General features: G+C 47.9%; 1 protein-coding gene across 1 annotated transcript in view; it reads right to left on the bottom strand.

Moving 5' to 3' along the window:
* Window positions 1-9,454: 9,454 nt before the first annotated feature.
* Window positions 9,455-19,488, bottom strand: part of DLD (dihydrolipoamide dehydrogenase) — a 49,973-nt gene continuing 39,939 nt past the window's right edge. Inside the window, exons 12-14 of the mRNA XM_075345141.1 lie at window positions 18,112-18,249; window positions 9,898-9,987; window positions 9,455-9,818 (exon numbers count right to left, since the gene is read on the bottom strand). Of these exons, the coding sequence (XP_075201256.1) occupies window positions 9,753-9,818; window positions 9,898-9,987; window positions 18,112-18,249 (294 nt within the window). The 3' untranslated portion in view covers window positions 9,455-9,752. The remainder of the gene's footprint in view (window positions 9,819-9,897; window positions 9,988-18,111; window positions 18,250-19,488) is intronic.

Genomic DNA, 19,488 nt, shown 5'->3' on the forward strand with positions numbered 1-19,488 from the left:
TTGATGTAGGCAACTGCTGTCGCGTTGTCTGACTGGACTCGAATGTGCTTGCCCGCCAACAGGTGGTGAAAGGCTACGAGAGCTAGGAGCACAGCTCTGATTTCCAGCACATTGATCGAGAGGGCTGATTCGGACGGAGTCCAAGTGCCCTGTGCTCGGTGGTGGAGAAACACTGCTCCCCAGCCGGATAGACTGGCGTCCGTGGTGACAGAGAGAGGGGCCGAAGCCACCAGTGAAGAGAGCTCCTGGTCTGTGGCGACAGAGCCACTAGCCTGTGCAAGGAAGAGGTCCGCTTGTCCCAACAGCGGAGAATGTCTAGCTGCAGGGGACGCAGATGGAACTGGGCAAAGGGAACCGCTTCCATTGACGCCACTATCTGACCCAGCACCTGCATGAGGTGCCTGATGGAAAGACGGCGGAGCCTCAGCAGAGAGCGTACCGCCAGATGAAGGGACTGCTGTTTGACTAAGGGCAGCTTCACAAGTGCCGGCAGAGTCTCGAATTGCATCCCTAGGTACGTAAGTTCCTGGGTCGGGGTCAGAGTGGACTTGGGCAGATTGACAAGCCACCCGAATTGAACAAGCGTGGCGAGAGTGAGCGAGACACTCCGCTGACAGTCTGCACTGGATGAAGCCTTGACTAGAAGGTCGTCCAGGTAAGGAATCACTGCCAACCCCTGGAGGTGCAGAACCGCAACCACTGTTGCCATGACCTTGGTGAATACACGAGGGGCCGTGGCTAACCCGAAGGGGAGAGCCACGAATTGGAAATGATCCTCTCCGATTGCAAAACGTAGCCAACGCTGGTGTGAAACTGCAATTGGCACATGCAGATAGGCATCTCTGATGTCGATGGATGCTAGAAAATCTCCTTGGGTCATTGAGGCAATGACCGATCGCAGAGATTCCATGCGAAAGTGCCGCACCTGAACATGCTTGTTGAGAAGCTTGAGATCCAGGATGGGCCGGAAGGAACCGTCCTTCTTGGAGACTAGGAAGAGGTTTGAGTAGAAACCTATGAACCGTTCCCGGGCGGGAACCGATACAATTACTCCGTTGGCCTGCAAGGAAGCCACGGCCTGAGAGAAGGCGGCGGCTTTGGAGCAGGGAGGAGTGGACAGAAAAAATCTGTTTGGCGGGCTGGAAGAAAATTCTATCCTGTAGCCGTGGGAGATGATATCCCGCACCCACTGATCGGAGACGTGTTGGAACCACACGTCTCCAAAGTGGGAGAGCCTGCCACCGACCAAGGACGTTGCTGGCGCAGCCAGATAGTCAAGAGGAGGCTGCCTTAGTGGCAGCGGCTCCTCCGCTCTTCTGAGGACGCGGCTTCGTGCGGCAGCTGGGTTTTCGATCCTTGGCAGAGTTAGTGGACGAGGCTGAGGGCTTAGAGGATGACCAGTTAGAGGAACGAAAGGAACGAAACCTCGACTGGTTCCTGCCCTGGACAGGTTTCCTGGTTTTAGTTTGTGGCAAGGAAGTACTCTTCCCGCCAGTAGCTTCCTTAATAATTTCATCTAGTTGTTCACCTAACAGCCGGGACCCAGCAAAGGGGAGCCCAGCAAGATACTTCTTAGAAGAAGCGTCTGCTTTCCACTCTCGAAGCCACAAGATCCTGCGGATCGCGAGGGAATTAGCGGAAGCCACCGCCGTGCGGTGAGAAGCCTCCAGAATGGCAGACATGGCATAGGATGAAAAAGCCGAAGCCTGGGAAGTTAAGGCAACCATTTCGGGCATAGAGTCCCTGGTGAGGGAATGCATCGCCTCCAGAGAAGCAGAGACGGCCTTAAGAGCCCACACCGCTGCAAAAGACGGGGAGAACGAGGCCCCTGCCGCCTCATATACAGATTTGGCCAGAAGGTCAACCTGGCAGTCAGTGGGATCCTTAAGTGAGGTGCCATCGGCCACAGATACAACTGTCCGGGCTGAGATTCTAGACACCGGAGGATCTACCTTTGGTGAATGAGCCCACTCCTTGACCACCTCTGGTGGAAAGGGAAAACGTTCATCAGAACTACGCTTTGGGAAGCGTTTGTCAGGACAGGCCCTGGCCTTGGTCACAGTGGCCTGAAAACTGGAGTGGTTAAAAAACATACTCCTTGCTCTCTTAGGTGAGGTAAACTGGTGTTTTTCTACCAGAGAGGCTTGTTCCTCTGACACTGGTGGATTGAGGTCCAGTACGGAATTAATGGACGCAATCAAGTCACTAACATCCGCATCCCCCTCAGATAAATCAATGGGGTACATAGAGGTAGCGTCCGAGCCCACAGTAAAGGCATCCTCCTCGCCCTGCAATTCAGCTCGTCCAACTCTTTGAAATCAAAAATCAGATGAGAATGCATGTGTGTGTGACCTCCTGAACACAAAGCTTTGAACTGGCTAGATGTGGTCATCCAGGGGGTGTATATGCTCGGAGGGAGGAGCTACACTTTTTAGTGTAGTACTTTGTGTGTCCTCCAGAGGCAGAAGCTATACACCCATGGTCTGGGTCTCCCATAAGGAACGATGAAGAAAGTCCAATAGCCACGTTTAGGATGCCACTAGGTACACTGAGTGTTTGCTAGTATAATGGTTTAGTTATAATGAGTTGGAGTGTGCAATGCAGGCAGACGTGCTGCAAATGTCTTTGCACTAGTGGGACTAGACAAAAGTCCAATAGCCACGTTTAGGATGCCACTAGGTACACTGAGTGTTTGCTAGTATAATGGCTTAGTTATAATGAGTTGGAGTGTGCAATGCAGGCAGACGTGCTGCAAATGTCTTTGCACTAGTGGGACTAGACAAAAGTCCAATAGCCACGTTTAGGAGGCCACTACGTACACTGAGTATTTGCTAGTATAATGGCTTAGTTATAATGAGTTGGAGTGTGCAATGCAGGCAGACGTGCTGCAAATGTCTTTGCACTAGTGGGACTAGACAAAAGTCCAATAGCCACGTTTAGGATGCCACTAGGTACACTGAGTGTTTGCTAGTATAATGGCTTAGTTATAATGAGTTGGAGTGTGCAGAGGACAGGAGGGTACAGTGCCAGGGTTGTGGGGCTCTGGGTAGAGGAAAGGAAGCCTGCCTTTCTATTCCCTCCTAATGGGGAAATGCAGCGACGAAATCCCTGACCTTAGCTACACAGACGCTGTCTCTGTTTTCAGGACCTGTCACCTATGGCTCTGACCCTGCCCGTACGAGCTCTTAAAAGGACTTATAGAAAGTGCTATCCATAAGCTGTCCAGCGCTGTGGATGGAGCGCATACAGCAGTATCGGCGATAGGACAAAGGACGGAGCTGCGCCAGTGATGTCTGACACCAATGACGCAGAAGGCAGATAATGGCGTGCTGGAGGAAAATGTCCGGTTTTATAATGCAGGGACATGTGACATGGACATCCTATCACACATGCCGTTGCTTCTCTGGCTAAAAGTCCACTTAGCTGTGTGTGTGTCTGGGATTGGCTGACATGCTGGCCCGCCCCACAAGACGCGCGCGCTTTAGGGAAGGAAGACAAGGAAAAGAAAAAAAATGGCGATCGCCATTATACAAACAGCAGTGATCTGAAGGCGCTGTTCATGCACACTATACACTGAAATTTGACTTACACTATTACAGCGGAAAGCCAGCTAGGAATTAGCTGTTTTTTTGCTGCTAGAACCATTATCGAACGTTTCTAGAACTATCGAGCTTTTGCAAAAAGCTCGAGTTCTAGTTCGATCTAGAACAGGCCCCAAAATCACTCGAGCCTAGAACTGGAGAACCTCGAACCTAGAACCGCGCTCAACTCTAGAGATGAGACTAAAGAGACTATAAGAGATGTAAAAGGGCACCTGATGCTGATGTATGATGACCCCCAGAAACATGCAAATGCCTTCAGGGACTACCATGCCAGACTATTTTCACTTCCCCCTGCTCTTCCGGATGTAGAAGCAAGGAATCGCATGCTTAATGATTTTCTCACTACCCGATCTCTGCCAAAACTACGTATGGAGGCCCTGAATACACTCAATGCCCCTATTACTATTGAAGAGCTAGTTTCCACTATTAAAGAACTGCCACAAGGCAAAGTACATGGGCCATGTTTTTTCTTACCTTTACTACAAAACATTTCAAAATATACTTGTCCCTCATATACAAACTTTAACTCGTTCCTAAATGGCGCCTCAATTCCTCCCTCGATGTTGCGATCCTATATAATAGTGATTCCTAAACCAGGAAAGGACCCTGCTGATTGCACAAGTTAAGGACCAATATCCCTGCTTAATGCAGTTTTAAAAATATTTGTGAGAATACTGGTCACCAGATTATCCGTGCTTCTCCCACAGTTAATCCACGGGGACCAGGTGGCTTTCGTTTTAGATAGACAAGCAGGGTACAATATCAGAAGAACTAGAACTCTTATTGACGTATTGAACCATAAGTAAGAGGAAGGACTACTCCTCAGCCTCGATACAGAAAAGGCCCTTGATAGGCTGGGTTGGCCCTTTTGTTCACCACCCTTAAGAGATTTTGCATTGATGGGCGTTTTCTGCAGGCTATACGTGCTTTATATACAGGTCCAGAGGCATTGGTAAAACTTACCCATCCCCACGCATCATCGTCAACTTTTCCCCATTTATAATGGCTCTTGACAGGGGTAACACCATCTCCCTTATTATTTGTACTATATATTGAACCTCTGGCAGCGAAAATTCAGGAAAGTCCAGATGTGCAAGGGTTCCAGGTTAAAGGACATGAATATAAATTGTCACTTTTCCCATCTGATGTCCTATTAACAATACAAAATCCCGATATCTCTGGCTAATCTCCATACCATCCTGGCTGAATACAGAAGCCTTTCGGGTTATAAAGTAAACTCCACAAAAACTGAAGCTCTACCTTTAAATTTAATGCCTTCTGTTCTCTCTTCACTACAATTGGCATTTGCATAAGTGTGGAAAAAAGACTGTCTAAAATACCTGCGGATACATTTAAAGAGAGATTACAAATCACTTTATACAGAACTTTCCATCTTTCTTTGAGGATCTCAAAAAGACACTGGCTAAATGGGACAAACTCCGCCTATCCTTTGGGAGGATGGCCTCCATTAAGATAACGATTCTCACAAGGTATTTATACTTGTTGGGAGACGCTCCCCATACCGATCGCTAGACTGGTAATACAGCAATTTCAGAAATGGCTGAACAGCTTTGTTTGGGCCTACAAATACCACCGAATTGCCCAATTGATGCTGCTGGCCTCTAGGAGGATGGACATCTAGCTTTTCCAGATATGTGGAAGTATTATCTAGCCACTCATTTAAGGCGTATCCTGGCTTGGACCAGTTTGGACTCAACGAGTAAGTGGATGGAAGTGGCAAGAGCCTGGTTGGCTCCCACTCACCCTGCTGCTGTTATGGATGGATGCCCTGGGGCCCCCCAGACACGGCCCTCCTGGGACCCATGGCGTTCACCAGGCATGGCTGGCGGATGGCCTTAAAAATATTGCCACTTAGCTAAGTCCCCATTGATATAATTTCTATATACTCCTGCACTACAAGATCGTTCCATTAAACGTGTAGCTGCCCCATGGATTGCTGCTCGCCTTTTCAGTTTCGTATATATAGGCGACCCATGCTCAAATATGATCCTCTCGTTCGCTCTCTACATGAAAAGTTCAACAATCCTGGGGAGGCTTTCTACACATCCATGCGAATTTGCCACCTGGTCTTGTCTTTGACTAGATCTACTTCATCCCCAAACTCATCTTGTTTGAGAGTCTCTGCCGGCAGGGGCCTTCAATGAGAGGGCTAATTTGACATATATATGACATACTCACATCTCATGCAGAAATACAGCATTCGTACATGACAAAGTGGGAGACATATTTGGGGAGTTTCTGAAACTGATGAGACGGACCATATGGGAACGAACAGCAAAGACCTTTTTATGCACTACGCAAAAGTAAAACCAGTATAACGCATTGGTACCATACTCCAGAGGTCCTTGGTAAGCTCTTCCCAGGCACATCAGATCGATGTTGGTAATGTGAGAAAAATAAGGGATCTCTGACCCATATTTTCTGAGATTGTGAAACCCCTGCTCCCTTTTGGAGGGCAGTGGGTGAGCTAATCCAGAGTTTTGGGATATAGGGTCCCATTAGACCCATTAAATCATCTTAATGTCCCTCCCCAGGAATCACAAAAGACTCAGCCAGGCGTCTTCTCCACATATAGACCTCAGCGAAATGTCTGATTTTGGAAACGAATCCTTCCCCTAATCTCCAGGAGCTAGAATCAAGGATCAGAGAAACGAGGCTGACGGCGTACATCACAACATACATCAACAATCGACTGGACAAATTTCAGCATATGTGGTCACCCTGCAACCTTTTTGTGGACAGTCAATAGCCGGGAGTTTGTATGCCTTGAGCTCTCGCTCAGACAAATGACACATTACATGTCTGTCACCACCACCCTGTTTTCCCTTACCCAATCTTTTCTAATATCTTTCCCCCACCTGATGCGTCGTCTATGCTTACTAAAATGATGTAATTTTGCAGTTTTAAGTTTATATGAAAAATGCTTTAAGAAATAAACAGTTTTAAATAAAGAAAAAAAAATGTGGTGGTATATGCAAGTTGTGTAGAGTAAATAAGGTTGGCGTATGTGAATTTAGTAGTCTGTGGTAGACTCAAGCATTGAGTTATACACAGGCAAGGTTTGTTGGGACAGGTGTCTCATTGCCAAATGTTCTCGTTCCTTACTCCTTCTGTAAACAGTCTGCACTTTTTTGCAACCTTCATTTCTTTGTTGTTCAAGGGACCTTACCTGGGAAATGTTGACCTGCTATAACACAAGCATCTTCAGCTTCAGAGGTACTGTGGCCCACTCCTTCCCAACTTCCAAATACAAGGGCCTTGATCACTAAATCATGGAACTGAAGGAAGGCAACATATCATGATAGTGATAGCCGCAGGCTTTGAATCACGGGGACGTGTCACGGATGGCCGGTGCCTGGTTCCGTGACCCTGAGTAAAGGGGGGGGGGGGGCCCTAAAAAAAAAAAAAATTAAAAAAAAAAGGAGGAAATAAAAAGAAAATAAAATGTTTTTCATGACGCCACTTGCAGTATGCGGCTAAGTGGCGAAAGCCTCCGCTCCAAAGTCTGGGGCTGGTGGTATTGAGTAGCTTGGATATTATGGCCCTCCGCAAATAGTGCTAAGCCCCAGGGGAGAATGATGGTGGTTGTAGTATGGTGAAAGTTGGTGATGCAGATGTGCAGGAAGAATTCAGACAACACAGGGGCTGCAGTTTAACTTGTTCTTTACTCACTGGTTCTGTGAAGCTGCAACTCGGCTGGTGCTGGTCTCTACCAATCTGGGCCTCTGGTAATCCGGTATTCCCTTGATTCCAATGCCGGTGTGGTGACTTGGCGAGCTTTACTTTCATGCACACGCCTGTAATTGGTGGGTCCCCATGGCCTAAAGAGTTCTGGGACCACCTCCTGCTGTCACAGTCCTGGCCCGTATGGCATGCAGCTTGAACCCCTCTTGGGTTGGACCTCTGTCCCAGTTCCCGGGTTTCCTCTTTGCTACTGTGCCCCAGACACTAACGTTGGTGAGGAACCCTGAGGATTCCCTCACCGGGCAGATTTATAAGGTGAGCTTGAAGTGTCCTGAACTACGGCTCTGCACCCCTCCGGTGCCTGGTCCAGTGAGTACTCGTACCATACTCTCCCTGGCAACCGTACTCCTTTAGCCCAACAAGTCACTTCACACTCTGTCAAGATGTCTGTCTACTGTCAACTGCACTGACTAGCCTCTCCTTCTCCCAGGTTTCTGACTAGAGGATTGGATAAGTCCCGACTAATAGGTGGCCATCCATCAGATCCGTCTCTAGCCTGTTACCCAGTCTAGGAAAAAGGACCGAATTGTGTGTGTTTGAATGGTATTTACCGGCACTGGTTTTCCAGGACCCCGGGCTTAGCACCGCAACTGTTACTGGATGCAATACCCTGGGGCGCCACATTAGCACATAAAAACAGTTATATATTGACATCTGTACAATATTCATGACTAGCTTCTTGTGCCACACCTTAGCTTTTCTCATGGCACTGTAGGGCTTGGAAACTTGATCATAGAGTTTAACCGCTCACCATCAGTGTTAGAGGAAAGGACCAGTGTATGCCTCCTCAGCTGAATACAGTCTTTCGGACAAGCGGGACATTTTTAATTTTTAGTGTGTGGGTTAAATAACCAGAATGAGCGAGTGATTGAAGTTCAGAGAAAAACAAAAAAAAAAAAAAGTAGGGGACAGGAACCGAAAAAGGATATTCTTTTGTCGGTCAGGAACAGCAGCAGTGGTAGCACAGGCTTTAAAAAAAAAAAAAAAAAAAAAAAAAGTGGCACCACAAGGCCCTGCAGATAAGCAGCCAGCGGTCAGTGACCGTTCTGCACACATCTCAACTGGAATAAGGCTATGTGCACACGCTGCATTTTTTTGACCGCTAAAAACCTCACAGAACGCACCCGCAACAAAAAAAGCAGCAAAAAAAAAAAAAAAAAAAAAAAAAAAAAAAAAAAAAAAAACCCGCATGCGTTTTTGATCTCTGCGTTTTTCCAATACATTGCATGGGGGGAAACGCAGAAAAACGCAGGAAAGAATTGACATGTCTTTTTTTTTAAGCTCAAAAACGCAGCTTACAAAAAAAAGTTGTGTGTGGACAGCAAAAATGAAAACTCAGACTTTGCTGGGGAAGCAAAGTCATGCAGTTTTGAGGACAAAAACGCACCCGATAAACGCGCAAAAACGCAGCGAAATATGCACACAGCCTCAAGAGAAGCAGGAGTGGTCACTATAAGGGCAGGACAAGGCTGTCTCCTGTATCTAGCATATGATAAGTGATATTACACAGCACAGAATGTTTATGTAATGATTATGCAGATTGCATCAGACTTGAATATTTCAACCTTAAAACTATTGGAGTTCAATGAATAACACTAACATGTGGATCCAAAGGAAGGCAAGAACACATTCAGTATTTGTAAACCAAAACTATGATTGGGTAAATAATGCAGAAGTGGTGCCCAAATTTTGATTATACTTTTCCTGATTGTTTCTCAGATTTTGGCCTACAAAAACTGATGTAAAATACTGATCAAATACTGAACGTGGTGTTAAGGGAAAAAAATGTCTTCCCGACTCCATATGACAGACCGTAAAGAATCACCATTTTATGATTAAAAACTTTCCACTAATCATAGATGATGATCCAGTGTCATTGATGCTGGCATAGGTATAAAAACCTCATTAGAAAGATCACTGTATTGCCCACTCAAATATTTGTATATTAGGGAAAAAACAACCAAAAAAAACCCCTTCAAATTTGTGTTTCTTCTCTGCACCCACTCTGTCCTGTGGAGTATGTTTCAACCTCAATGAACAGAATAAAAATCATGCTTTTAAAAAGAATAAAAGACACAGACGCAGCGTGAATTTTGAATATATCTCCATTAGACAGATGAGAACTAATTCACAGATCTTTCGCATCAAGCATTCAATTTAGACATGGCTTCCACAATAGTGTTTCAGGTTTTCAGTATAAACCAACATTTATATTAAGTGCTTTATACACGGGCCTTAGTCATGTACATTTCCAATTCCAAACATCGTTAAATACTTGGATTTTACAAGGGCCCGTTGGACCGAGTATCAAACATTGACTGATCTCTCATCACCTGCCTTTGACCCTTACAAGAAAACTATGTACACACAACTTTCTCCAGACGTTTAAAAATTAATGGCTTTTCCAAACGATGCAGCTAGGTTTGCTTCTCGGAAAGCTTCTGATACAGTCTGCAAGGAAGAGACAATTTATGTATTATTTGGGAAGTTAATGAGACTTAAGAAGAAAACCCAAGAGCTGAACACTTACTGGATGGGCATGGCATACTCTGGCTACATCTTCACAGGAGGCACCATATTCCATAGCAAGTGTGGCTTCATTAATCATTTCACCGGCACCCTGCAACCAGTGGGAAATAGAGATAGTTGTGTTGTGAATGTGACCAGACTAATTGTACAGAACGTTACTAGCCAGCATAATATATATACCCTACATTATACACATGGAGGCAAATGGCACTGAATGGATGTGTATGATCCAGAACATAGGGTAAATCAGAGGTTTCAAACATGCGGCCCCTCAGGCTGCTTCTTGCTGCCCGCAGGCCCGTGCCCCCATTGACTATCGTGTATGACCTCAGCTGCTTGACTCTGATTGTCGAACAGCTGCATTGGAAAAGTTGTTCAGAGAGAGCTGGACTCTGCGCGCACAACACCGGCAAAACGTTCATCTAAAATAAAGTGCCGACAGTGCCTGCGGCCCCCACGACGGTTGCGATAGTCGGTAGTCAACAGAGGCACGGGCCTGCGGGCAGCAAGAAGCAGAGAAGAGACAGCAAGGGAATAGGAGACAGATGAGAAGAATGTTTTTTTTTTGAGTATGTGAAAAACAGCACAATAGGAAACCAAGATGGTACATTACTACAAGAAGAGGATCAGGAAAGAGGACATTGCTACAAGGAGAGGACCTGCATGGGCAGATTAGTAAAAGGGGACAAGGATGGGGCACAATTACTACAGGATGAGGGCAAGGATAGGGACATTACTACAGGATGGGACAAGGTCGGGCGGATTACTACAAGATGGGCATAAGGCTATGTGCGCACGTTGCGTCGTGTCCATGCTTAAAAATCTGCAGTGATTTGGCAGTGCATGTGCGCTTCAAATCGCTGCAGGAACACTTCGTAATGAATGCAGTGTGTCTGCAGAAAAGATGGCGATTTCATGCGCTTTGGATGCAGCCTCTCCCATAGACAGAGCGGGAGCTGCATCCAAAGCGCACAAAATAAATGACGTTACTTTTTTGAACGTAGCGATTTGGATCAAAATTTTAGCATGAAAATCTCTGCGTGCGGATGGATTATGCACATTCATAGATTGTGCTGGGGACGCAGGATGCATGCATTTATGTTGCAGTGCAATATGCTGTGTAAACGCATGAAATTACGCAACATGCACACATAACCTAAGGCTGAGGACATCACTACAGGATGGGGACCATTACTAAAAGAAGTTGGCCAAAATTACTATATGGTGCCAAATGTAAACTACAAGTTACAACAAAGGGATAAAACGTAAAAAAAAAATACACACACACACACACACACACACACACACACACAATAGAAAAAAAAATAAAAATTAAGGCATGAAACTTTATCAAAAATGTTTTTATTATATTTAAACAAAAACTGCATGTTTGTTATAACAAGTGAAAAATGTTTAAAAATAGTGGTGCAAAGGTGTGTTAAAAAAAAAACAAGAAACTAAATATGGTATCAATAAAAATGTCACTTTGTCCTGCAAAGAATGCGTCCTCCCCAAATTTTTTTTCTCTGTGCGGCCCATACACCCAGCCGAGTTTGAGACCCCTGAGTTAAACGGAGGCCAAATATTATATGAACAGTCTTCGTTTTATACACTTGTGTAAACTTAGTGTGAGTGTTTTATCCAGAATAAACGGATTTTTGTGTACTCACTGTAAAATTGTTTTCTCTTAGCCATCATTGGGGGACACAGGACCATGGGTGTTATTCTGCCTATCCATAGGAGGACAATAAGTAGATGCAAAAGCATAGCTCCTCCTCTACAGTATACACCCCCTGGCCGGGCCAGGCAAGCTCAGTTTTAGTCAACAGAGGAACATGAGAAAAAAAAGGAGTCTTAACCAAATAAGGTACTGAGAGAACCAAGACCCAACAGGGCAACAGGGTGGGTGCTGTGTCCCCCAATGATGGCTAAGAGAAAACGATTTTACGGTGAGTACACAAAAATCCGTTTTTCTCTGACGCCTCATTGGGGGACACAGGACCATGGGATGTCCTAAAGCAGTCCATGGGTGGGAAACATAAAAGAAGACAACACAACCCAAGGACTAGGAACCAGTCCCGGACAGCCTGGAGCGCCTACTGAGAGAGGTGCTCTACTGCAGTTTGCAGAATTTTCCTACCCAGATTTGCCTCAGTTGAAGCCTGGGTATCGACTCTGTAATGCTTTGAAAACGTGTGTAGGCTAGACCAGGTCGCAGCCTTACACACCTGTTCCACTGAAGCCTGAGGCCGAATGGCCCACGAAGCGCCAACTGCTCGCGTGGAATGAGCCCGCAGCCCACTAGGAATGGGCTTGAGTTGCAAGCGGTAGACTTCCTGGATCGCAAAGCGAATCCAGCGAGCCAGCGTCGCCTTTGAAGCTGCCTGTCCCTTCTTAGGCCCCTCAGGAATGACGAACAAAGAGTCCGTTTTCCTAAAGGGGGCTGTCCTGGATATGTAATATCTGAGAGCTCTGACGAGGTCTAATGAATGCAGAGACCTTTCCACCCTATGAACTGGGTGTGGACAAAAGGAAGGCAGGACAATGTCCTCGTTCAAATGAAACGGGGTAACAACCTTTGGAAGGAAATCCGGGAGAGGGCGCAGAACCACCTTGTCCTGGTGAAAGATCAGAAAAGGCTCGCAGCAAGAGTGCTGCCAGCTCCGAAACCAGTCTGATGGACGTAATTGCCACTAAGAATGTTACCTTCCAGGACAGAAGAGCAAGGGAGGATTCCTTGAGAGGTTCAAAGGGAGACCTCTGGAGACCGTCCAGAACGAGGTTGAGGTCCCGCGGCCGTTTGTACGGGGGAACTAGATGGGAAACGCCCTGGAGGAAGGTCTTGACTTGCGGTTTTTGAGCCAGGCGGCATTGGTAGAAGATTGAGAGCGCTGAGCCCTGCCCTTTAAGGGAACTGAGAGCCAACCCCGCTTGCAAGCCAGACTGTAGAAAATCGAGAATTCTGGGGATGGCCAGAGGCATAGGCTGGACGTTAGTTTCCCTGCACCATGAAAGGAAGATTTTCCACGTACGGTGGTAAATGCGGGATGAAGCAGGCTTTCGGGCGCTGATCATGGTGGAAATAACCGCGGGGGAGAAACCCGCTCTTGTTAAAACCCAGGTCTCAATGGCCATGCCATCAGCTTCAGGGCTCTGGAGTTCTGATGGGAAATGGGCCCTTGGGTCAGCAAGTCTGGGATGTCTGGAAGGTGCCACGGTGCGTCTGTGAGCATTTGCACTAATTCGGCGTACCAGGCGTGCCTGGGCCAGTCTGGTGCTATCAGTATCACTGGGACTCCCTCTGCCTTGATCTCCCTGATTACCCGCAACAGCAGGGGTAGAGGTGGAAATATGTAAGGCAGGCGGAAGTGGTGCCAGGAGCAGACTAGAGCATCCGCGCCGATGGACTGCGGGTCGCGTGACCTGGCTATGAACGCGGTTACCTTTGCATTCAACCTTGAGGCCATTAGGTCCACGTCTGGTGTGCCCCAGCGAGTGCAGATGTGTAGAAACACATCTGGGTGGAGGGACCATTCTCCGGCAGCCAGGCCTTGGCGACTCAAAGTCTGCTGCCCAGTTCTCTACCCCCAGTATGTGTACCGCTGATATCACTGATCCCGTCGATTCGGCCCAGCTGAGGATCTTGTCGGTCTCAAGATAAGCCGCTTTGCTGCGGGTGCCCCCCTGCCGATTGATATAGGCTACAGCTGTCGCATTGTCCGATTGGACTCGAATCTGACGACCCGCTAGCAGAGGGCTGAACGCTCTGAGCGCGAGGAAGATCGCGCGGAGTTCCAGGATGTTGATGGGAAGGAAAGACTCCTGGGGCGTTCAATGTCCTTGAGCAGTGTGGTGCCGGTACACTGCTCCCCAGCCTAGGAGGCTGGCGTCTGTGGTCAGGACCAGCCAGTTCACTGGGAGAAAAGATCTCCCCTTCGATAGGGATGAGGACCGAAGCCACCAGCGGAGTGCGTACCTGACTGAAGGAGTCAGGTGAAGATGTCTGTCCAGGGAGAAGGGGCTCTTGTCCCAGGTCGCTAGAAGGACTAGCTGTAGTGGGCGGAGTTGCAGTTGAGCAAAGGGTACTGCTTCCATAGCCGCCACCATCCTGCCGAGCACTTTCATGCTGAATCGAATGGAGCGAGACGGAGGGCATAGAAGGCAGCGTACCGCTCGTTGAAGAGCGAACGCCTTGTCCTGAGGGAGAAGGATCAAGCCCCGACGGGTGTCCAGGGACATGCCCAGGTAGGTGATGGATCGTGATGGGATCGGGGAGGATTTGTCCAGATTTACTAGCCACCCTAAGCGGGATAGGGTGTCCACAGTGATCTGTATGCTGGTTGAGCAGTCGCTGAAGGAGGGGGCCTTGAGGAGGTCATCCAAGTAAGGGAGAACGACTACTCCCCTGGCGTGAAGGACGCTCATGGCGGCCGACATGACTTTGGTGAAGATCCTTGGTGCAGTGGCAAGGCCGAAGGGTAGAGCTACGAATTGAAAGTGGGAGTCCTGAATTGCGAAGCGGAGGAACTTTGGTGATCTGGGGCGATGGGTATGTGCAGGTACGTGTCCTTGATGTCTATGGAGGCGATGAATTCCCCTTCGACCATGGATGCAATAATGGACCTTAGGGGCTCCATTCTGAATCTCCGTACGTGCACATGTTTGTTTAGGTGTTTGAGGTCCAGGATGGGTCGAACTGACCCATCCTTTTTGGGGACCACAAAGGGGTTGGAATAAAAACCCCCGAACGTCTCGACGTCTGGGACAGGTATTATCACTCCTGCTGTTTGGAGCGAGTGGATTGCTGAGAAAAAAGCTTTGCGTCGTTTTCGAGTCTTTGGGGGGTTTGAGAGAAAGAACCGACTCGGGGGTCGGGTCCGAAATTTTATGTGGTAATCGGAAGACACAAGGTCTCGCACCCATTTGTCATCTGAGGCGGCAGCCCAGATGTGTTGGAAGAGCAGCAGTCGACCTCCTACAATGAGTGTGTCTTCCGGGGCGCCGAAGGAGTCATGAGGGGGGAAAACGTCGTGGCCGAGTCTCCCTAGTCCTGGACTGCTTCGGTTTAGGCTGCCATGACGAAGTGGGTTTCAGGGAGAGCTGAGAAGGTCGGTCCCTGCGTAATCCGCAGCTGGTGGCGGGGGACAGCACGGGATGTCGACCAACCAAATGAGTTCCGAAAGGATCGGAACGAGGACTGTGGACGTCTGGTGAAGGACGTCCTGGACTTCAGCTGGGGGAGGGGAGGTACTCTTTCCTCCTGTGGCGTCAGAAACGAGCTTGTCCAGACGTTCGCCAAACAATCGGTCTGGAAAAAAAGGAAGGCCCGTGAGAGACTTTTTGGAGGCAGAGTCCACTCGCCATTGTCGGAGCCAGAGAGCTCTACGGATGGCTATGGTATTTGAGGCGGCAAACGCTGCGCAGGTAGCAGCGTCCATGGAGGCCTGGATGAGGTACTCCGCCGCAGCGGCAATTTGAGCTGTTACCTCTGTGAAGGTCTGAGTAAACTGGGATTCCTCAAGCGAAGTGTTAAGGGATTCTGCCCAGACCGAGATCACCTTTGCGACCCACACAGAGGCAAAGGAGGGCGAGAGGGAGGAACCCGCAGCCTCAAAAGCAGAGCGGGCGAGGTGCTCCACCTGTCTGTCGGGTCCTTGATGGAAGAAACATCGGGTAAAGACAGGAGCGTCTTTGTGGTAAGGCGGGAGACCGGGGGGTTGACCGAGGGCGGATCGGCCCAGCCCTTAGGGGCAGGTGAGGCAAAAGGGTACTGGGACTCCATGAGTTTTCGGTTACCGAAGCGCCTGTCAGGCTTCTCCCTTTGCTTTGTGAGGATATTCTGAAACTCTGGGTGATCAGTGAAAACCTTTTGAGGTTTCCTTGCCCTCTTAAAGGAGACCGCATGGTCAGTGGTAGTGGATGGGGGGATCCTCCACATGCAGAGTTTGGTTGATTGCTGCTGTAAGGGAGTCTTTTGCAGTTTGATCATCTGGGGGTGATGAAACCAAGGAATCCTCCTGGCACAAACAGCATTCTCCCTCCTCCAGCTCTTCAGAAGCCGTGGAGCGTGTGGGAGAGCCTGCCCTGTGTGCTCCCGAGGGAGAGCCCGCTGGAGACACCCGGCCGTGCTCTTTTCCTGATCCCTGCAACCGGTGAAGCATGTGCCCGGATTACCTCAGAAGGATCCTCCATAGGGGTATCCTCAGGCTGCGTTCCGTCCAGGGACCCAGAAGGGTGTGGAGGATGACATTGCATAGCCAGAACCAGGTTCTGTGACAGTTTTTCCATGAATTGGGACAGAAACTGTGCCCATTCCGGTGCGCTGTGAGCCCTAGGCTCTGGGCTGCCGGTAGCGGCAGTGGTGGTGGCAGGGGGGTCTTGGGGGGCTATAGGGGCACAGGACTCACAGAGAGAAGAGGTGTGTTTACGTGGTAGCTCAGCGTGGCAGGCAGTGCAGGCTGAATAATAGACTATGTGGGCCTTAGTACTCTTATAGTGCCCGTAGATTTCTGCATGTTCCTAATAGGAGTATGCCAGGAGGGGGAGCAATGCTCAGCAGAGCTACAATTGATAGCAAGCACCTCACCAGAATCAGCAGATGGCCCTGTCCTCAGGAAGGCTTAAGCTCTATGAAGATCTCGCACGCTTCCCTGGGGAAGGGGGGGGGCTTATCGCAGCCGCGGGGGGCGGGGCTTAGCGCTAAAAGAGCGGGAAGATGAGTCAGTGTGCCCCCCTGCTGTGGGTAGTAAAAAACGGCAGGAAGGGAGCTTCTGAGTTTTTCTCCCTCTCCCTACAGTCAGCACACAGCTTGTCAGCGTGGTTATCAGCCGGCTTTTGCAAGGAGCAAATAAACAGAGCAGATAATACACAGCGTGAGTCCCTGAGCCATGGGTCCTCCCCCTGCCACCTGGAAATTATCTGCAAGACTTTCTGCAAACAGCAGAACTTCCCCCTCCTCCAGCCAGCAAGCTAGAGAAAGTTAACACTGTGTGCAGGATCCTTGCTCCTTGCACATAATAAATACTGTAAATGGCCTGGAAGCCTTCCCTGCAGCGTCTTTTCTCCCTTTGTCTGGGAAACCAGTCAGGGGGGATCTCACCTTAAAACACTGCTTTCCAGGCAGTGAAAATAGCAGAGCCAGCTTGCTGTGTCGGTGTCATATTCAACTCAGAGCCTGCAGAGAGGGGCTGAGGAATTGGGCTATAGGGCACAGGCCTCTAACCTGGGCTTTGGAAAATCGGTGTCCGTGGAACCAGTCGTCCAGCCCAGGATCCAGCGTCGCGGGAGGGGGTACGTGTAGGCAACGCTTCACGTTCCCGCCCGTTGATGGTAGTGGGAGATCGGTCCCAAAAGGAAACCGTCGCCCTCAAAAAATAACAAACCTTGAAAGGAAGTGCCTCCTACAGACACTAAGATAAAACTGAGCTTGCCTGGCCCGGCCAGGGGGTGTATACTGCAGAGGAGGAGCTATGCTTTTGCATCTACTTAGTGTCCTCCTATGGATAGGCAGCATAACACCCATGGTCCTGTGTCCCCCAATGAGGCGTCAGAGAAAAGGGGATTTTTGTTATCCATATTATCATCTCTATGCTATTATCTGTGTGCTTTTCAGGTCTGTGTGATAGATCTTTGTTAATAATTTAATAATAATAATTTTATTTATATAGCGCTATTACTTCCACAGCGCTTTACATACAAAGGCAACACTGTCCCCATTGGGGCTCACAATCTAAAGTCCCTATCAATATGTGAGAGGAAATCGGAGTACCCGGAGGAAACAAACGCAAACACAGGGAGAACATACAAACTCCTTGCAGATTGTGTCCTTAGTGGGACTAGTACCCAGGACCCCAGCGCTGCAAGACTGATGGCAATGTCTTCATAAGGGATAAGATTTTTATTTTTTTGGGGGGAAATAGACAAGTCTCATCTGACATATAGAAGAAACTAGTGTATGCTACAACCCCCCCCCCTACACACACACACACACACACACACACACACACACACACACACACAAAAGCAAATTTGGTCTTAAGTATAAAAAAAATAAATAAATCCGATCATCATGATTGAATAACATTGGTCCCAGTGCTGTCCATAGGTTTCCTTTTTCATCCCCCCTCCCCTCCCACACCAACCCTATGACCAGCACTTCTACTGAAAATATGGTAGTGTGAACATAGCCAATCTGATCGGATTACAGGACACTTACGGATCCTAGAATATGTGCTCCCAGCATTCTGTCAGTTGTCTTGTTACTTAGTATTTTCACCAAACCGTCTGTGTCTGCGTTTGTTTTTGCCCGGCTGTTGGCAGCAAATGGAAACTTCCCAACTCTGTATTCCACACCCTGTGGAGAAACGCTTTAGTCAACAAGAGGTTTCTTTTATTAGACAATGAAACACCCTGCAATCATTTTTTGCCAAATGTACTCCCTATAGTTTTAATTCACATGAAAAAACAATTCATTATTTTGTAGTGAAGAAGTTTAGTCAGACACTGTTGCGTTTTGAATGAAAATACAGGTAGACTCTAAAGGGGTCCCCGACTTCATGTGATAAGGGTACCAAATAAAAAGCGGATCACAAGATGTTCGAGCTTCTGGTTTAATAAAATGTGATTTGCGGGGGACAATATTGTGAGACTTTACCAGCAGCTTTAATAGAGGGAAATTACTCGGAACCAGCCCTGCCCAGAAAGGGCATTTACCCGCAAACATTGGTAAATAGCATTAAAGAGAACCAACCGTCAGGATATTTGTACATAAAGTAAAGCCAGTACTATACTGGCGCTAACATGCTGAATGTAAGCATAGCTTTTTTTCAGAGATTGGAGGTTTTATTTCAGAAATATGTGCAAGTAAAGTTCCAGCAATGCATTTCTATTTGACAGGTGCAACAGGAAAGGAATATGTGGGTCAGGTATTGCTATTAATGCCCCTGTAGGTCTGCCTGGCCTTCCTCCAAGTCACAATGTTTAGTCCGGCGCAGGCAGAGAGACAGGGGTGGGAATAGATAGTAAGACCTGACCCACATTCGCGCCCCTGTTGCACCTGTCAATCAAATAGAGTATTGCTGGAACTTTACTTGCACAAAAGCTATGCTTCCATTCAGTATCCTAGCGCCAGTACAGCACTGGCTTTACTTTATATATGAAAATCCTACTGGTTGGTTATCTTTAAAATCCTAGTCTGCTTTATTGGAACAGCAGCTACAGAGAGAAAAATCAACTTCTATCATCACTGCAGCTACTGGCTTCCAATGATAGTGGTAGTGAAGGGAGTAGTTAAAGTAAGTGCACTAAGTGTAGTTAACAGTGTAATAATTGATTGACAGCCTGCTATGCATACACAAGCTGCACAAATCAATGTAGAGTGATTACAGCACACCTGAAGACTGAAAGCAAGCGGCTGCAGGGAGTATACAAGTTGGTCTCCCTTTAGCCGCTGCCTAAAATTATTTCAAAGACCTTTACCTGCAAATTAACCCAATATCTGAAGGTAAATACATTGTTTCTCTGAAAATAAAAGATGGGTATATATTCTTTTTTGCTTTGAGAAATGCACTAGGGCTCATTTTTCAGGGGGTGT

Source organism: Anomaloglossus baeobatrachus, chromosome 4, assembly GCF_048569485.1.
Source record: "Anomaloglossus baeobatrachus isolate aAnoBae1 chromosome 4, aAnoBae1.hap1, whole genome shotgun sequence".
NCBI classification, from domain to species: Eukaryota; Metazoa; Chordata; class Amphibia; order Anura; family Aromobatidae; genus Anomaloglossus; species Anomaloglossus baeobatrachus.